Here is a 20,481-nt window from a genome sequence, read left to right on the forward strand (position 1 = left end):
TCTTGTTGGACATTGCCTATTAATTATCTGTTAACTGTGACAATTATTGTAACTTTATGTTATTGAGATCAACTTAATGCCACAAACAGTATCCGCTTAAATACCGAAACCTTGATTCATAAATACTTATGTATATTTATATAAATAATAACCGCTTTTTGTTACATCTGTTATTATGTTTAAATCGATTTTACGATAACTATTTTTTTTTTGTACAATAAAGTATTATTAAGTAATTTTACATAATGTTATAAATAATCTAATTCGTTTTCTCTTATAATAATATACAATAATGCTTGTAAAATTTACAAAACTATAATGTATACATTACTAACAAGTGTTTTAAATTATTAGGTTCATATTTAGTAGTCCAGTGTTGTAAAGAATTATGTTATAAAAGTCACGAGAATATAATTGTTGAACATTTTTTTTTACTGGGAAATATTTCATTAGTGTTTTTCTTTAACAAAAATAGATGGTTTTTTTAAAGTTAATATGTTGTAATAATCTGGGCACTTACCGGTCGAGATGAAAAGCTGCAATTTCGGCGTTATGGCGCTCGTAGTCCGAGAAGTAGAAGTGGTTGGGCAATGTTTGGACGTCCCGCGCGAATCTGTCGGCAGAAGATATTACTTAGCTCTGGCGTTGTTTGATTCCACGTTGTGTTTGGACAAGATCTTAGCAATATTGTATTTCGGGTTGTGATACAATGGTCATTCTTATTATTCTACAAATATCATATTTAAAGTTATTATTAGGTATTTTATAAAATCACTAACCGCGTGGAATGTGGCAAGAATGCTAGCATTCTTATTTTTCATTTTATTAACAGTCACGATTTGTACAGTAATTATTTTTAATTTCTATTTGTATTTATAAGGTTTTAATGTAAATAAATGATTAATAACACTATAACTATCTTAATCCTTTATGTATGTATACACAAAAATGATACCCATATATTTTTTATAAACTAAAACCTAAAATTATCTAGATTACCTAGAAAGAATCATAAAAATCGTTTAATTAGTTTCTAAAAAATCGCTCATATGAGATACTTTTTTAAAGTCTTAATAAAATGTATCAAAAATAGATATAATTTCTTAATAGAATGCAAAAATAAATTAGTTAACAAGACTACATTGTGATTAACTAATTGCTCTATGTAGTAAGTTTAATTCAAATATTTGTAATAAAAATATTATAAAGTTACAAAGCGCTGCTTTAAAATCTCTTATATTTTACACAGCATACGTGATATCTTCAATGAGAGCAAGGAGTTTACAAGTGTATGATCTGAGATAAAGCACGCGTACTGTTCTGATTACTTAATTAATGTATATCAAGAATGATTATCTAATAAAACGTGCTTAACTACATCTTTGCTACTGATATGGATGATTTAAGTTCTATCAAGAGTACGTACATAAGAATTTTATAATAATATAATAACCTTAATAATGAATCAGAAAACATTATATAATAAAACTAATGTAAATAATATATTCAAATTTAATAACATTTTACTACATTCGATTTAAAATGAATATAGATAGATGTATTTATTGACTAAAAGAAAGTCCTAACATTGTTTTATTAAAGTGTCTAAAGAATCACTTGAATAATATTAAAATACATATATTAGATACTGACTTAAGTGACTACGGAGATTATGAAGTTACTTACAATAGCTTTTAAGTATAAAATATATATAATTTTAGTTACTTCAATTAAGAAATTCAAATCATAAATATAAAATGATATATCATAGATACAATATTAAACAGATAATAAAAAAACGTAGTTAGCATCCATTCAACGTTAATATTTATTTAATATACCTATGTAATTTAATTCTTGGAAAAGAGTAACTACTGAATTTCATGCCGTTTCTATTAATTTAACCTTTTTAAATTATAATTCAAGATTATCTGTATGAGCCTACTTGAGAAATGTATATTTTGATTTTGAATAAGTGTATAGAAACAACATAATCGTTTAACAGAAACGATGTACTATATCAATACGTCGGAAGCAAAACGTTTAAAAAGGCGCTTAAATCGTGAAGTTGGTTAGATAGCAGCGATTCAGGTAACATACGACCATGGATGTCATCCAATTTATTGCGCTTTAGTGGATCAGACCGATAAAATTTAAACCTTTTACACTTTACTCATTCTCAATAATAACAAATTATATTCAATACATATTATTTAATAATAATCAATACATCGAACAAAAATAGGCCCTGAGCTTAATGAACCTACAATCAAATCGATATGTATATTATACCAAGAAAAACCAAATACAACAAAAAAGCTGCAATATTATTTCCAATTAATTATGTAATATATTAATTTTATTTAGTTCTAGTTTCTATCCGCAGCTTCGCGTACGTGTTAGGGAAAGGTGTTTAATATGTTATGTCTTTTTCTGTATTTCTGACAATGTGTATGCATTTCATGATGACGGTAACAACGAAACAAAAAAAACTCACTTTTGCATTTATAATATTAGTAACAATTAAATTCTACAATATCTGCGTGATTACGATACTCCACTTTTACTACTACTATCATCTTTAAAATCTTATACAGAACTAGCTAATCGTCCCGGCTTCGCACGGGTAGATAAGAAGAAAAATGTATTTTAAATAGTATTTGCGTAAAATCCGTTCTTAGTGGTTTAATTTGAGTCTACGTCGGGGAAGACGTAACTGTGACAAATTTCAAGTCAATCGGGCTCATAATTTAGGAGATCTCTTGATGAGTAGTATTTCGCTTGTATATACAGATAAAATGCCTCTATACTTGTACTATTTCGACATAAATAATAAATTATACTTCATTTATTGACAACTTTAAAATATGATGACGTAATAATGCGAAATTCGTATGTGTGTGCGTGTATATGAAATTATTACTGGCGAGTCAAATATAATGTTGTTATTTATTTAATTAAACAAGAATGAAGGGTAGGCAGCAGTGACAATTTTATATCAATCGCGTCTCAGTTCGATAATAGCCGTACATTAATTCTTCGAGGTCCATTAGCATGACGTTGGCGATAAGAGTCAATGTTTCATCTCCTTGGAGCTCTTCATTAAATATTTAAGAATATAATATTGAATTTTAAAACATTAATTAGTCGGTCAAATGACTTCCGTCATAAATAAAATATAAACAATGTAGTTAACAACTCTTTTCTTTTAAATACTTTAATAAAGTTTTTTTAAATATATAAGGTCGTTTTTAAATATATAAGGTCGTTTTTAATATATCCTCCAATAATTAATATTAAATTACTAATAGAAGTTTAAAACATTTAAACAATTTAAAAACAAACTAAAAACTTGTAGTGTGAGTTTATGTATTAGTAAAATACATGTACGTACTTTATATTCTGGAAACTAAATCTATTCAAATATGTTTAAAGGTACAAGTCTAGAAAGTCTATAAATATAGGTCTCTATATTTTTATAAGTAATCACATAACTCGGATAAGCCCGTGACCTATAAACCTATCAACAGGGAAGGGTTACTATCGACTGTTGCAATTTATTGTCCCAAAGCGAATAGTGGGTGCTATCACCAACCCTTGAACTGTCGCCGAGATAACTGTATACAATTTTTCTTTTTAATCTAAAAACCAAGTTTAACTTCTATAAGGTGTAAGCGATTCAAATTGATTAAAATTTTAGCCTAATAACGTTTCGAACCTCCAATTAATGTAATTTTAAGTTACTCCGAAGTGTTAAAAGCTTTTGACATCCGATATACTATCCATTCGAGAAAGACAATGTTTTCCTTTAAGTATACTTGAATATTTAATCACAATAATGTCGTGATGAATTTCATTTTATTATTTCAACTTTATTTTATTTTCTTACAAATTTTTGCACTTATATTTTCAAGACGAACTGATACCGAAGAATTTACACCTAAGTTCGAGTGAATAAATACAAGTTAGTTCACACTCGTAGCTTGAGGATCCCAACAATATTACGGTAACAATGGTCCAAGCGTTGCAGAAGTTCGAAAAAATTCCCCACTTCCTTCAATAGCACTTGTAGTTCAAAAGAGGGTGGGCAAGCCTCTAAGCCGATCATGTGAAAGAATGTTCTCGAAGTTGGGTGAATGGAAGCAACGCGTTATGTTCTCAACAACATGACAGAACTTATACAAGTCGTACAGAACCAAGCACTCGAAACTAAAGTACTTATATTAAAGTTATGGTACAATGTGGGTGCGGAAAAATAAGTATTCTCAATATAACATGGTTTCAAAGATCTCACCTCATTGGTTTGAATAAAGCCTGGACACCGTTGGGGTAGTCTATTATAAGCTTTAATTGTGTTCCACCTTCTTTTTGTTCTGTAATAGAAAACAGTATTTTAATTTTATTCGAAAGAAATAATTAAAATTATATATAACATTGTATTTTTAGTATAATCTAAAAACATCAGCCAAATTCCATAAAATATATTTAATTTTTTAAAAAAAGCTAATACAACATGCTATTCGATGCAATTCTTATCACAATAACAAATTAGAGTACGACCTTCAAAACAAATGAGAATTCACAAGTAAGGCTAAGCTTGAAAGTTGTTTAAGGACCCAATCGATCTAGTTATATACATCTATACATTAAACAATAATGATTCTTGATCGTATAACTAAAATAGAATTGTATTTGATAGATCCGATTTTAATAATGAAATCCATTTAAGTAGTTTAAATATTAAAGTCCAATTGGAAGTAAAGGGCGAGATTGTTGTGGCACCATTGTCCGCAGACCGCTAACCCTCCACTGATTGCAGACCCGACTTCATTTAATATACATACCCTGGCTGCTTAAGCTTTTGTACACACGCAGGTGGACGGTCGCGATGTATTATACCTAGTTGATGAAACTTCAACTAGCTTTGTGTAGCAAATTAAATGTGATGTAACATAATATGTTGATAATCAAAATGTCAGCAGCTTTCTCATTATTTATCGCAAAACGTGCAAATCCATACAAAGTTCGATACAAGAACTAACGAAGGCCGTCAAATCTTAATTATGATGTGTATTGTAGTTCGTCAAATCGTCAAATGAAAACCATATTTTCGTTATATATAAACTCTCCAAGGGCAGGCCATGTGTAAATATTATTATTATTATGAAAATAACCTTCACCTATTTTACATATGTTATTGACCATCCCAATCAATTGAATAATTAAGTACCTATTTAGATATAGCTTAAACAAACAACAATTATAAGACTGGTTAAACATTATATTTTACACGAGAAAAATAAATGTGATCGGTCATTTTAGTTAATGGAATTTTGTATTCAGATCAACATTAGTTATTATAGACAGTTATAGATATCCTAATGTAGAGAACCTAACTCGTTTCACTCGGTGATTGTTAAGTTTTGCAATTTGACATAAATATTTAAACGCTAAGCTAAGCTTAGCTGGAAATTTACAATTATTAAATCGCATATTAAAATTTATTATATAAGTATGACAAAAATAATTGTTAATAAATTAAGTTTTATAATTATTACAAAAGGCTTATGTTTTAAGTGTTACGTGTAGCAGAAAATTTAAATTTCTTAGAGAGCAACATATTCACTCACTCACATTCAACGAATACATTTCTTAGTCGTCTTCATATTCTTCACATAAAAAATATCATTTATCTAAGTTGTTACGGAGGTATATTCAAAGATTCAGTTTATATTATTAGTAATAGCAAATGAGAACAAAGATTATTACCATCTAACCAAAGGTGATCTCTGTTCGAAATATGCTCTGTTCTAATAAAGCAAGAGTAGAACCCGCTATAGTCATTATTAAAGACAGTCTAAGTAGTAAGTGAAAATTATATTAGGCTTTAATCATCATATACAGCAACTTATATTTGTAATACTGTGTAAAAATATCTTTGTAAAATGTTGCAATTTCGATTTTGTGATTTTTGTTAGACGTAAGGCGTCTGTGTAACAATGAGACACTGGATAAATTTGCTTCTATGTTGAAAACAGTTTGAAAGTTTCGTGTCACAAGTTTTATTCACAACCATTACATATATGATGTGATGTATTATTTTTTAAGTGCAGTATGTAGAAAGATAGAAAATTAATAATAATCTTAAAATATATTAGCCCTTTGAGTAGTGAGAATTCGAATATTATTATAATTATTTAACAAGTAATTATCGTTACATACGCACCAACATGCAATATTGGGATTGTAGCCATGTCCTGAAGTACAGCGCCAACCAGTGGCTCTCCATCTTCATAAAGTTCATGTTGTGCAATTTTTAGCTGGAATTTTTCTAAATTCGATGCATTTACGCTGAAATAAAAATAAGAATTCAATATCCTCATCCGTTTGACCAGTAACGTGAAGTGCATAGCATATGAGTTCAAGTTTACAAGATAAAATCATAGTAACAAGTTCAGTAGGACAATGGAATGTCTATCGAGGCACTTTAAATTTGCATCACACACTCTTAAACCTGATCGTTAATGTCGAGATTTACATGGAAGATTTTCCTACGGCGTGTTGGTTTTGGCTGCGTGGAACACATAAGTGGACGTGATTTGGTTGCTAGAAGCGGGCGAGACTCCAGGCGACACGACGCAGGAAGGAACGGAATACTAAGGAGCCTACGTGTTACGTTCTCGATTTGTGGCATGCCCCGATAACCTGCATTTAGAAATCAAGCCGTCTGCCATAAAATTTATTGACTCTCTTTCGGTGTGAATTGTGCTCGTGTCAAATGGGAATTCAAAACGATCGATTCGATTTAGTACAAATGGACGTTTAGAATTCTGAATGGCTAACTTGATAAATTGCAAAAGCAACTTTTATTCTGCAGATTTTATTTTTTAAAACAGAATAGACACTGCCACTGTTTTTGTTTCTATATACAACGGGTCAGATTTTTGTTAATTTTTAAAAAACGTCCATTTTAAGTTCTCCAGACTAACATTCAGTGTTTGTAGAGTAATGTCTTAATGAAATATTCTGCAAATTGAACATTCACGGAGCAGACAAATTTTATAAAAAATATGTTGAAGAACATATTGTATATAATTTTTTTGGCCTTATATACAGTCAAGAAAATACCTCCAAAAATACTCTCATTTAATTTTACATTTTCGTAGATGGGTCGAGAATATAGTAAAAATTATTCATATATCAAAGCAACCCTTTTGTGGGATACATGAATTTAGCTATAAGGCTCCGTCATATCTTAAGCAACGTTTGAGGAAGCCCTCATGCATTCATTCCATTTAGTTTTATTGTCAAAGGCCCGCGCCTATCTCCACACAGCCCCGTAACTGGATTTTAAATAAGTTTCCTAGCAAAGCTGGTAAAATTCGCTTTACAAGATAAAAAAGGTCGCCCTGTCTGTTACATTATAGAATCAGTCTATCGTTCAAGTATGATCCGTTTTATAGTAATATCGAAAATATATTCCCTTAAGACAGAGAAGTATAAAGCTAAAAACGAACGACATTGTAGCATGATATTTTTTCATTTCATTCGCCGTCCTATGAGATTTGGCCTAATATTTACTTTGGTAAAATTACGTCAACCACTGAGCGACCAACCTGTTTGGTTTTGATGCATACTTCAGCGCTCAGCCGGGTTAGTCGCTGTGGATGAAAAGCTTTTAGGATGTACGAACAGTCTACTATTCTTACAATGATGAATGCTGTATAGTCTATTTTTGTTAGACTTTGAAATTATAATTTCCTTATAAAATATTATGTTTAAAATTAATAAATGATTTTACATACCCATCACTATGACGTATGTTAATTAAAGGGTACTTAAGAAAATTAAATGCGAGGGAAACGAAATGGCCGAATCGTTAAATGCAATATACGTTTTATCAAAGTTTAATTGCAGCAATAACGGAGTAGGTAACCAACTATTTAATTCGCCGTCTTGCCGCGCGCTACATAAATTGTACTTGTGGATGTCAGCTGTCGACAACTTTCCCAAATTTTCCTTGTAATGTCCTTTTCGAGTCGTTTTTCGCGAACAATTTTAATTAATATTTCTCGGTCTTAATATTAATTTCTGTACATTCTTGGATATTTAGGTTAATGTTGTTTTAATGTTAAACGAAACGAAGCCAAGAAATCTTTATTTTTTAATAATGTTCGTATTGTAAATAGTTTTTTTTAAAATATATTCTTACCTGGGTTCCAAATCTTCCATTTCTCCAATAGTTGGATTTTCGGGTCTTAAAACATTTAAATCGCGATGTGGAGGTACTACAACAGGATTGTCGTCTGCTTTGCCTTGAATTTGTAGGAGAAGTATTCTTTGCAAGTCTTCAAAACGATCCGCCGGCGTGGCCGGAGTACGAAGTTCAACATCGCTCCCACTCGTCTCACTCGGAGCTGATTGCTCGTATTCTCTTGAGCCATTGCTGCCATTACTGTTAATAAAATCGTAATAAATAACTTTAAGTTATTTTTTTCTGTAATAAAAATAGGGTCAATGTGTTGACTAAAAAAAACAATTAAAAGATATCTTTGGTATTAATATACTTAAGGTTTTTTTTTAATAATTTATATACGATAATATTTTAAACAAAATTAATAATAGACGGATTTTATAAGTACGCACTCAATAATATCTTAATAAATGAAGGTTCAATAGATTTCAGTCAATTAGTTTTGCGAAATTCCCTTAACAATTTACGCCTAAGCCTTTTCAAGTCAATTGTTTTGTTTATTCCAGACTTGTGTTTAAAATATTTAATTTTGAATTGCTTAATCTTATTTAATAACAAAAGAACCAATATTATTATTCAGTAAGTATTTTAATTACCTAGCAATGTTTTCAAAGTTTTGATGTAAAAAGTTAAAATGATAAAAAAATTATATTGTTATTAGTGATTTTTTATATCGGTTTGTGGGTTTGAAATTCAGGGTTTAATTTTGATTTGTTTAATTTGATTTTTAATTTGATAAAATTAACAAAAAAGGTACAAATATAATGTGACACTGTATAAGAAATAATGCATATATTTGTAGAATTGCAGAAGTAATTTATTATTATTATTAATAAAAATAATAATTATTTATTTGTTAATCGAAGATTGCGGGTTCAAATCATGAGGACTCATCATTGACGAGCGCCACTTTGTTTTAAAGTACTTAATTTGAATTTGTAATTCATCTCGGTGGATTCCTAATATTGTCATAAATGTTTGGATTTCTTCATACATTAGTATTTCAATTTGAGAAAAAAATCGTTTAATAGTAGTTTCGCTTAATGGCTTTAAAGATGCGAATTTGAAAAATATAGGCTAATAGAGACAAAGTATAGTAATAAAAAATATATAATATTTAAGTTAAAAAAAACATTTCATTTCGCTTAATTTTTAGTGAACATTAAATATTTAAAAACAGCTAGATCGTTACAATTTAGAGTGCACGCTTAATGATGTTAAATGTTAATGAAGCTACAATGTCTTAATAAGTTCCGTTTACACGATGCAAATTTTTATTAGTAATTATCCCACAAGGAACTTTTCAGACGAAACAAATGGACTTAAGAAATCGGTATTATTTAATATTAGTTAATATACATTAATTTACATATATTATATAAATTACATACTTTATTTTAATAAATGTAATAAGTAAATTTATAATGGTTCAAGTTTAAACGATCATATCGAAATGAGAAAATATAACATGTAACGTGTATGTAAATAAAACACGTGTAAAGTATTTAACTAGAGGCATATGTATAGGTACAAGTATGGCTACTTTTACCCTTAAACCTATTAGTTTGTAAACTTTTAAATTGTAATTATTGCTGTATGCCATGTTGGTGATCCTAAATAAAAAAATATCAAATATAGAAATGACATCCAGATTGTTAAAAAACTCATTTACATCTCATCTAAGTTCATTAAAATTACATGAAAAAGTAATTTTTTTACACTTCCCTACTTCCTCATTACTTTAAAAAGAAAATTAAATCATTATTTCCTTGCAATGGAAAAGTCTAACAGAATATATGTCTGTAATGAATGTATTTTGTTTGAACTGCAAGGAATAAAAAACTTTTTTTAAGTTTATAAAGTGTAATTCATCACCTGGTATACTGTGGAATACAATTTATTCATAAACCTGCATAATTAAATTTTAAGGCGCGCCAGTAACTTAATAATGATGATTATTAAGTACTACATTTCATTTCCTAATACGAAAGATAATTAGATATTATTCTGTATATTCTATTTGTTTAATGTTCAAATATAAAAACAATAAAAAAGTACGACTTATTAGAACGAACTCTTCTAGTATGTGATGGATGTACGCAATATAAAAATCTCTCTAAATAAAAAAATACGCGTGCAACTCTGACAAAAGTGTCATGTGAGAAAAGTTGCATTTTAAAACGTTACTCATTTAAACGTTTAATTTATATCGCGCGCAAAAATTGCAGGCATTTACTTTACTAGACAAAAACGATTCTAGAAATAATTTACTTGAACAATGAAGCCAGCGATGGTGTGAGCATTAATTCTTAAGATTTTTGTTTGCTGGGCCATTGTAATGATATGACGTTTCGATTGTATACAGCTATTGTTCTAAGGCATAAAAGCATTGAGTGGCAAACTCATATTTCGTTTACTTTACATATTTGCTCAGCCGAGGTGACAAATTAATTAATGCATTGTTCAACAACAAAAGCTGTCACTTCTTTAACGTGGATATAAAGCGATGGGCAGATTGCAAATATAATAAGAAACATGTTTACGTATTATCTATCAATACATAATATTTCTGATATGTAGATTAAGCCACACGTAGGCGAGACTATTTATAATTGTATAGCTACCGTAACAACATCGTAGAATATGATATGTTTGACTAAAATAAAAAATAAAACATCTATGAATGGGAAAACTCGTGTAATTTGTGAAGAAACTTAAAGTATCTGCTAATGTAACGAAATTTATTAGAACTTATATTATAAAAGTAGAACTTATATAATGGAAGAAGAATTTTACCCCGTACTATTTTTTAATCATTCAAATTATTTTTTAAACATTTTTTAAACCTACCAATCTATTCGCTCGTCTAAGAACTTAAACATCATACAGCACGCCCTGTTTAGTTTTTCATACCTTTATTTAAATATCTAATAATATTTGTAGTCTATATTAGTGTATTAAATTGCAAGATGATAATTTACCTTGGCAATATTTATACTTATACATACTAAGTGACATTTAAACTAAACTACAATTTTTTTTTATTACAATTCTTTTTTTTCTCCTTTTTCAATAATAAAAATCGTTAGTATATTGCGGACTTTTTTTTTAAGCTTTTCATGAGGAAAATCTTTCAGAATTGTAAAAGGACATTATTAAAGTGTTATATATTATTACGTTATGTATTATAGCCTTTTTTTATGAAACCTATTTTTTATGTTACGAAAGTAATATATTAATTTTGAAGTGGACTTTCTTCTATAAGTAAATCAAATTAAAATATTCTTTATTCAAGTAACAAAGCATTTTTGAATCTTCATTATAGACTATTAAATGAAATGTATACAATCGGTTCAGATTGTAGATTTTTTTTTATAGATTAGGTAGGCGGACGAGCAAATGTGCCACCTGATGGTAAGTGATCACCACCGCCCATAGATATTGGCACATGCCCGTCCACCTTCCTGTTCTAAAAAAAAATACGCCACCATCCTTGGGAACTAAAACGTTACGTCCCTTGCGCCTGTTACACTGACTCATCCGTCCTTCAAACCGGAACACAACAATACCATATACTCATTACCGACAACAATTTATATATTATAAACGTTAATTTATATCAAATAATAATAATTATTATTTATCCTGCATGAAAGTCAATCGATAAATAAAATCTAAAGAAAACGAAAAACTAAATTTAAACAATGGTTCAAATATCACGTATAATACCTGAACACATTTTGTCGTAATTAAACTAATAAGTTTTAAATGGCCAATCGATTTGCCAGAAACAACTTATAAAGTGTATGTATACACGTTAAGTATATTTACATTGAGTCTTAGATCTTTCCACACAAGTGTTTGCAGTGGATCTCCCCATGACCTTTGACATAACATCTGCTATCTACTGATAAGATGTAAAACTGATAACACGTCTCGACCTCAAACTGCTACAAATAATTTCTTGAAGAGATATTTTTGAATTATACGAAATATACAAATATTTCAATCAATCATACTAATCCAATTTCTTTTACAACTTGTAAAAGCCATCAAGCATGAAGATATAAAGTACGTACTTTTACTGCGAGGTGGGATAAACCTGTGGTTAGAATATGTGCATCTTAACCGAAGATTGCGGATTTATGCCCAAACCGTTTTTTTTAAATATTCATTGCTTAAGTATGTGCTTATGAATGTCGTATAAACAAGCATTGCAGCGCGTTAGTTGCTCTAAGCATCCTAAATCAGGGTAGAAGACCTTTGCTCAGCACTTTGAAATTTACAGATGGGCAAAGTATGTCCCACAACTGGAATAGGATCTAAGGAGCTCTTCCACTGCTTGTTTACTCCTTCCATATAAATACCACGCTGTTATTAGGTGTTTTTATTAATTTCTAGATATATTATGACGAGAAATAATTACACTAAGTATTTTAATTACTATAAATTGTCTGAATACTAACAAGAATTTTCTTGGAATAATTATTTTATAATCTTAATGACAATAATTGTGGGTCTCACAATAAATTTTCCGGAAATATATAGTGACATTGAAAAAAAAAACATGTGGGCTTATTCGACTTTTATTATTTAACTAGCAAAACCAAAGGCTTTCCACGGCGACTTGTTCTGAATCTTTGCGTTTATTTTCTGTAATATATCATATACTATAAATTCTTCCTAAGGCCAAATAACATCGATTTGTACATGAAAACATACGGTCCCCGATTTTCAGTGAATTGACAGACAATGTTTTTGAAAATTGCTTTCGACATCGTATTTAACAATTATGAATAAATTAAAAAATATGTTCACATAGACACACGTCTTCGTTACAGTTACAATATTTATCTAGATTGTACGTTCTTTTGTATAGAATAATAATTGAAGATATGACGAATATGCCTATGAATTCAACTAAGATATTTAATTGTCACTGTCTGGGACAAAATTAAATTATACAGAAATCTCACTTATATATCTTTACAATATGTAAGGTTTGAGTTGATAAAAAATGTGATAAACATGATAAAGTAGTAGATTATGCCAAACGACTGATAAATATTAAAGGGCCGAAATTCAAACTTGTTTTCTTACCATTACACAATATTTCTGCATTGATGAAGTTACATTAAATTAGCTATGCAATTTAGCTATGCAATAAACTATATTTAGGCAATACGAACATAAAGTACTTTTTCGTCTAAACACAATTTTTACGACTTATGTTATTTTTATAAGAAAGTACTCCAAAGGTTTATAAACATATATATTTTTATTTACCATTACTTTTTAGCGTAATCAACACATTATGTACCGAAGGATATATATTAAAAAAAAAGTATTTTTCATCAAAACTAGACACAGTCAGTTATCTTTTTTATAAATTTTGATGTACGGTTAACCATATCATAAATAAATAAATCAAAATATGATAACAGCTGACCTAAATATATATGATTATTTTTACTCAATGGTGTTTTATATGTACATATCACTATATACAAAATACCAGGTGCTAAAAACGTGAGCGAAGATCGCGGATTCAAAACAGAGCATGCATGCTTAAATACCTGTGAGTTAAATTTGTTCATATATTTAAACTCGAGCACATCGATAAATGAAATCCATAAAGAAGCCTTTATATTCAGATCCATCTATCGACCTGTAACTAATTTAAGACAAGAACATTGGGACAATCCTACTGTAATTTTTCGATACGCGTAAAAACTGTAGTTACAAATATAACTATATATATTAATCCATTATGTGATAGAGGGATTGATGTAGATTAGATAAGATACATATTAGTGAAATAAAGTAGCGGGAAGGGTCAAGAAACTGAAAACATTGTTGATTCAAGTATTATTCAACATATCTAATAGCACTTTTGCTTTATAAGGACGTACTTATATATTAATCACTAGGTTTAAAGTTTTAAATTTGTTTAATATAGCTTGTTGCTTGTGATATGTGGATTTTAATCACAATAGTATGCGCAAGCATCCCGTAACGTCCCCCGAAGGGACGAAGTGGGTACCGCTGGTTTTTAGTGGGTATTCGGTGGCGCCTTCATATGCATAATCTCCGCGCATATCTATGTCAATCTCATAGCTCCGGCGAGTCCCACATACCGACCATGTGGGGGAAACGCATAAAAGCGTTTTTGCAGCGGTAAAAAATGTGTATTTTAATAACAAATGCCCGATTATAATTTTAAAAACCTCTCTACATACGAATAATATAAATTCATAAGATTACTTGCAATTCAAATAGCGTTGCTATACATTGTTTTTAAAAAACAACCTCTAGTCACCGAAAACAAATCAGATATTCAACATACCTTGCATAGAAGATTTGCAGGTTTTACAATATCCACAGATGACATAGTTACACGTGTAAGATATAAGTCACTTCATTTTGAATTTTAAAGATTATATCGTGATTATGCTTTATATACCTTAAGTATATATTCTTTAAAAGTAAAATCTAATTAAATAAGTGATAAATTTTCCTTAATTTTTTTAAACTACTTTGATCGAGTAAATTCTCAAAATAATCACAATATATTTGAGAGTAATTTTAAATTATATTGCTTAATAAAAAAATTTGCTTAAACGAAGAGTAGCTAACTTACTGTTTAATACCGCTAAAGTAAAGTAACAATTTGTGAATGTTCCACAATATGGAAGGGAAGATTAGGAGTTTATTTACCACGCTGCTCCAACGCTGGTTGGTAGATAAACATGGGGCTGAATTGTATTGAAATTGGACAAGTGCAGGTTACCTCAAAATGTTTTCCTTCACCTTCCTTTTGTTGCACAAAATGAATTATAAACATAGATTAAGCATATGAAAATTAAAAGATTTTTGTCTGGGTTAGTACCCGCAATCATCAGTTGACATTAACGCGTTCTAACCACTGAGCCATCTCGGCTCTTTGGTGTAATCTGAGACAATATTTCAAACTGAGATCGATTATAAGGTTAGGTAGTCATTTTGAGTATATCTGATTAATTAAGAATCTTTTTTTTGAATATAGTCTATGTGAAACTTACTCACTCCCGTCAGGGGCGCTACTCTCCAATTAACAGGCTAATCATCGATTTTAATAATATCTACAAAATGCTCAATAATATGATTAACAATAAAAAGTGTCAAACGAAGCTCTTAAAATTAATATTTTAATGTCATTAAAAAAAATTGAATCAGTTTCGTAAAAAAAAATCTTTTTTTTCTTCTCAATAATAATATATAAAATAATGTATAATTTTTTGTTTTTAACAACTTTTTCTTTATGTAATGTACCTCTTAATTTTGTTTGCTTTTAATCAAATAATTGTTATTCAACAATTTTAAATGTTCTCCGATATTTATATTTTACTCATTTTATACCAATCAAGTGATAATTTTATAATAATTTAATTGTTCATGTCTTTTCTATTTGTTATAAATATTTTGATTTTTAAAATTATTATTTTTTGTTAACTAGAAATGTTGATATATTTTTTCAACACCTATAATTTAGGAGACACTTTATTTGTATAACGTCATGTTTAAAGGCTCAATTGTATTTATTAGTGTACTTCTTGTTGGTGTTGATATAATAAATAAATAAATAAATAAACATAATACCTTTTGGCAATTTTTCTTCATGATATTTTTATTAGTTCAAAATTAAAATATGTTTTATTGTAAATTGTAAAACTAGAACGAGTTAAAATTTAATTAACACGCTTAACAAAACGGTAAAAGTAAATGAACACATTAAATATTCATCCATATAATAACACTATTATATATAATATATTTAATGAAGTTAGTACTAAGTTTATTTAATTATTGGTACAAATAAATTTATTTTAACTATAAATAAAGTAGAACAATTTGTGCACTCAATTACTCATAAATTATTAAATACATCATTATATTTTGTTTACATAATGAGAAAACGTAATTTCTTATCACAGAAGACGCTGTCAAACCAGTAAACACATGATAACGCGACGACAGCTTACTTCTAAATTTAATAGAATTAACATTATTTATAAAACTTCCATCAAATGCTGTTTTAAAATAATATGTTTTATTATAAATCACAATAACAATACACTAAGGTAGTTTTCACTTAAGTTATTAGAAATTATAAGTGTCAGACGAGTTTTTTTTTCTTAATACTAAAATCAATCATAAATAATATTATCTAATTTTGAACGCTATCGGAGGTCATTGTATTAATTTTTGATAAGATTTGATAAGATCTAAAGGAATTATTTTTGTGACGAAGGATACATACAATACATACCCCGAAATACACAGAAAAACTATCATGAAACACTTAAGCAGAACACTGGTACACTGACTTACCTTTTCTGAAGAAAACGTTTCCGAAACTCAATGTACGCGGATCGTCCTTTATCAGTGTCATCGCCTATTTTCACTCGACCATGCAACGGGACTCTATGTCCTGATATGCCATAGTCCATTTGCAGGTCTACAATTAGCATGAGCGTAAAAAGGACGAGGAAGGCGCTAAGGGCAAGCGCGAGGCGCTCTTTAAGTTTCATGTTGAGCATGGTGCGCGCGGTCTGGCGGCGCGGCGCGGTCGCACTGCCCCCAGGCGCATGGTCCGGCGTCGGCGAGCGCTTACAGTCGCGCGCGCAACCACCGCGCCACCGCCACCGCCGCCACTGCGTGCGCGCCCACCCGCTGACACTGTAACAAACGCATCATTTATAAAGCGCAATATTTTTAAATGTCTCTGAAAATCGTAAAAATATTATTAATTTTGTACTAATTAAAAAACGGAAACCACTAGATTACACATTCTACAATACAGTTATTTTTTTCTTACATATTGTTAAAGGTAATTAAATCAGCTTTTTATAGATTCCAAATAAGTATATAATAAATTTCAAATAAACTATTTTGATTTAATATTATGATATTTTATAATAATCATTTATATTAACTAGGTAGGTGTATAGTTTTCATCCTCAAGCACAAGCTTTACATTGAAAACTGAATTTGAACTGAAAACTATTATTTTAAGTCACACAAGAGAGAACTAACGTTTTCTCTCTTTTACTACATAAGGTTTTGTCTAACCATTCTTTAGATTTCTTTTCGTCTGATACCTTGAATTAGCAAAAACAATTGTATAAGTAGTGATGAGAGTAATAGTCAAGACTATGGTTTGCGATACCTATCTACGACAACGTCACTAAATGCTCAATTAAATGGCAGAAACGTGACATTTTTATACAAAACCAGTTCATATAGTGTTCAAATACCAAGGAAACAGCTAATGTTGGTACCACTATTACAGAGTTCACTAGCGTTTACTCACGACCGTGAGGTTAACCGATTACGCAAGCTAGTGTAATGATAGAGTATAATGGTTTTGAAATAGTAAGGAAGCTGCGTCTGTCTTAAGTATTTAAGTACTTGTATGTTATTAAATTGAAGGTTGTGAATAGATTTAATATTAAAAGATTCGTTCGAAAAACGAATGGAAGAAAGTTGTTGATCTGCCTCGTCGTGGTGATAAAAACACAACAAAGATTCAAAGTATTTTTAAGTGTTTAGTTTTGATCCCATACTTTTTGGCACAAACATTGAATTTAAATGTCATTGTCTTAAAAATAATACGTGAGGAAATTAATGTGATAGTATATCAATTAAGTAATTTAACTTATCATAGCATTATAATATAGCTTGTAATCAACTTATAGACATTTTTATATTTCTCATACACATAATCTATTGATATAAATTATATTTATACCTTAATAATTATTATGTTTATTATTATAATTTTTATAGAATAGGTAGGCGGACGAGCATATGGGCTAATAATGCTAACAATCGCTTACATCGCCTATGCGCCACTATCCTTGGCAACTAATATCTTTCCCTAATGTCCCTTGTGCCTGTAATTACACTGGCTCACTCACCATTCAAACCGGAACACAACAATACCAAGTACTGCTGTTTTGCGGCAAAATATCTGTGAGTGGGTGTTACCTATCCAGACGAGCTTGCACAAAGCCCTACTATTAGTAATGTGTCAAATACCATTCCAAATCATCCATCTGACATCCTGAAGAAACCTGCATGTTTTGGATAAAAAATTCTTCCATATATCTATCCAACAACAGTCATTGAAGCAGCGTTGGAATAAGCTCCTAGTCTTCTCTAAGTCAACCGTGTATAACTATGTATCAAGTATGAAAAAGCAAAACAAGCAAATGTCTCTATACTATTTTACTCTTCATACAAATATAAAATCCTCATATATTCGGTAAATATAATATTACAAACTAAGACATACATATGCACGTGGACCGCCAATTTGGCTGACTCTGAGAAATATAAACCTATATTTATGTTATACATAGTGTTAAATATCGCTGAATCTGCTAATCATTCATATACATGAAATCTTCGCATGTACAGATAAAACTGAAACGAGTAATTGATATTATTATAATTGAATACATTGTAAGATATGTTGACCTTTTTTGTAACATGAAACACAGGAATGTGGAAACTAATAAAATATACGTCATTATTTATGTTAACTAATTTAGACGATATATCTGTAATCCCGGGTAAAAACTATTTTATTGTATATTATAATGTGTGTGTGTATTCCATACGTTTAGGAATTTGTTCATCCTTGAAGAGTTGAAACTTTGCGGTTGGATTGGGCTCTTGCTTGAAAGATTCTGATACCCATCAGAGTGCAATATTTGGCGCGCGTATGGTATTGGATAATTGTTTACAAATAATGGCAATCCAATTGTTAATATTTGATAAAATCATCTACATTTAAGATTCATTTGTATCCTATTTATTTAGACTTAACTCGGAATTTCATAAAATTGTATTTTATTTTGACAAATATTATATTTAAAGCTAATTGCAGTTTCTTAATTTTATAAATTAATATAACATCTTCATGAAGTGCAAACGCCCTAATATGTTTAACAGTATAATGTCTTATTGGGTGATACTTACTTTTAATACCCAAGGTAAACTTATCATGTATATTCCATCAAAATAACCGATCTTTTATAATCTCACCATCCGGTAAGAAATACAGACGACTCTACAAGAGGAATTCACTAATATTAAAGTAAATATGTATTTGTTGTATATTATTATAATTTATCTTGATAGGTCCACAATAATGCCAATCTCTTTTCATCATAAGACAGCAAACATAAAAAAAATTAGGTATGTGTAAAGTTTTGCTAGAAGGCGTCGAAAGTAAGCATTCTCATAAAATATTGTAAAATATTCAAGTAAGGAAAAAAACAAGGAGAATATCATACGATGTCGTGAGATACACATAATACCAAATAGGTATGGTTTCTGTATACCTACAAGCTTAAATAAATAAACGGGTAATATATTTTAAACATTTTGAGAAAATAAATGTCACTAACCGTAAACACGTTCTAACTATTTTTTTTATGTTATAGGTAGGACGGCCAAATGACCCGCTTGGTGTTAAATGGTCACCACCGCCCGTAGTTATTGGTGATGTAAGAAGTATTAACCATTCCTTACATCACCAATGCGTCACCAACCTTGGGAACGCTAGTAAAACCTAGTAAAAAAAATTAACATTATAATTTAAAAAAAAATGGTACGCACTTATCCATTTTGTTACAAAGTATTCACACCCATTCTCAATCATAAAAGGGCATTTTATGAAAGAATTTTTATCGTATAAAAAGTGTTTTTATCCTCGACACTTAAGTTTTCCTTTAAGAAAAACATCCTAATAAAATAGAACGAAAATAGATGGTAAAAACGAATTTTTAAAAAACAATTTTATACACAGGATTATATGTATTTAGTACATCACTTTCCCATAGCTTTTATAACTACTTAAGTTAGCAGTAACGGCATGATGAGTTATTTTCTTCCCTTCTTCTCTGTATTTTGTTGTAGGACTTTGTGCAAACTCGTCTGGGTAGGTAACATCCACTTACAGCTATTCTATCGCAAAACAGCAGTACTTGGTATTGTTTTGTTCCGGTTTGAAGGATGAGTGAGCCAGTATAATTACAAGCACAAGGGACATAACATCTTTGTTCCCAAAGTTGGTGGCGCACTGGTTATGTAAACGACGGTTAACATTTCTTACAATGCCAATATCTATGGGCGTTGGTGACCCCTTACCATCGGGTGGCCTACCTGCTCGCCCGCCT

The 20,481-nt window shown here is 29.8% G+C and overlaps 1 protein-coding gene across 2 annotated transcripts in view; it reads right to left on the reverse strand.

The window, feature by feature from the left end:
• The window catches only part of LOC126770534 (extracellular serine/threonine protein CG31145), a 74,420-nt gene that overhangs the window by 5,956 nt on the left and 47,983 nt on the right, over positions 1–20,481 (reverse strand). For both annotated transcript variants that reach the window (XM_050489968.1, XM_050489967.1), the window contains exons 3-7: positions 16,625–16,972; positions 8,213–8,455; positions 6,227–6,351; positions 4,295–4,373; positions 521–613 (exon numbers count right to left, since the gene is read on the reverse strand). In XM_050489968.1, the coding sequence (XP_050345925.1) occupies positions 521–613; positions 4,295–4,373; positions 6,227–6,351; positions 8,213–8,455; positions 16,625–16,833 (749 nt within the window). In that variant the 5' untranslated portion in view covers positions 16,834–16,972. The remainder of the gene's footprint in view (positions 1–520; positions 614–4,294; positions 4,374–6,226; positions 6,352–8,212; positions 8,456–16,624; positions 16,973–20,481) is intronic.

Source organism: Nymphalis io, chromosome 9 (assembly GCF_905147045.1).
Source record: "Nymphalis io chromosome 9, ilAglIoxx1.1, whole genome shotgun sequence".
Taxonomy (NCBI): Eukaryota; Metazoa; Arthropoda; class Insecta; order Lepidoptera; family Nymphalidae; genus Nymphalis; species Nymphalis io.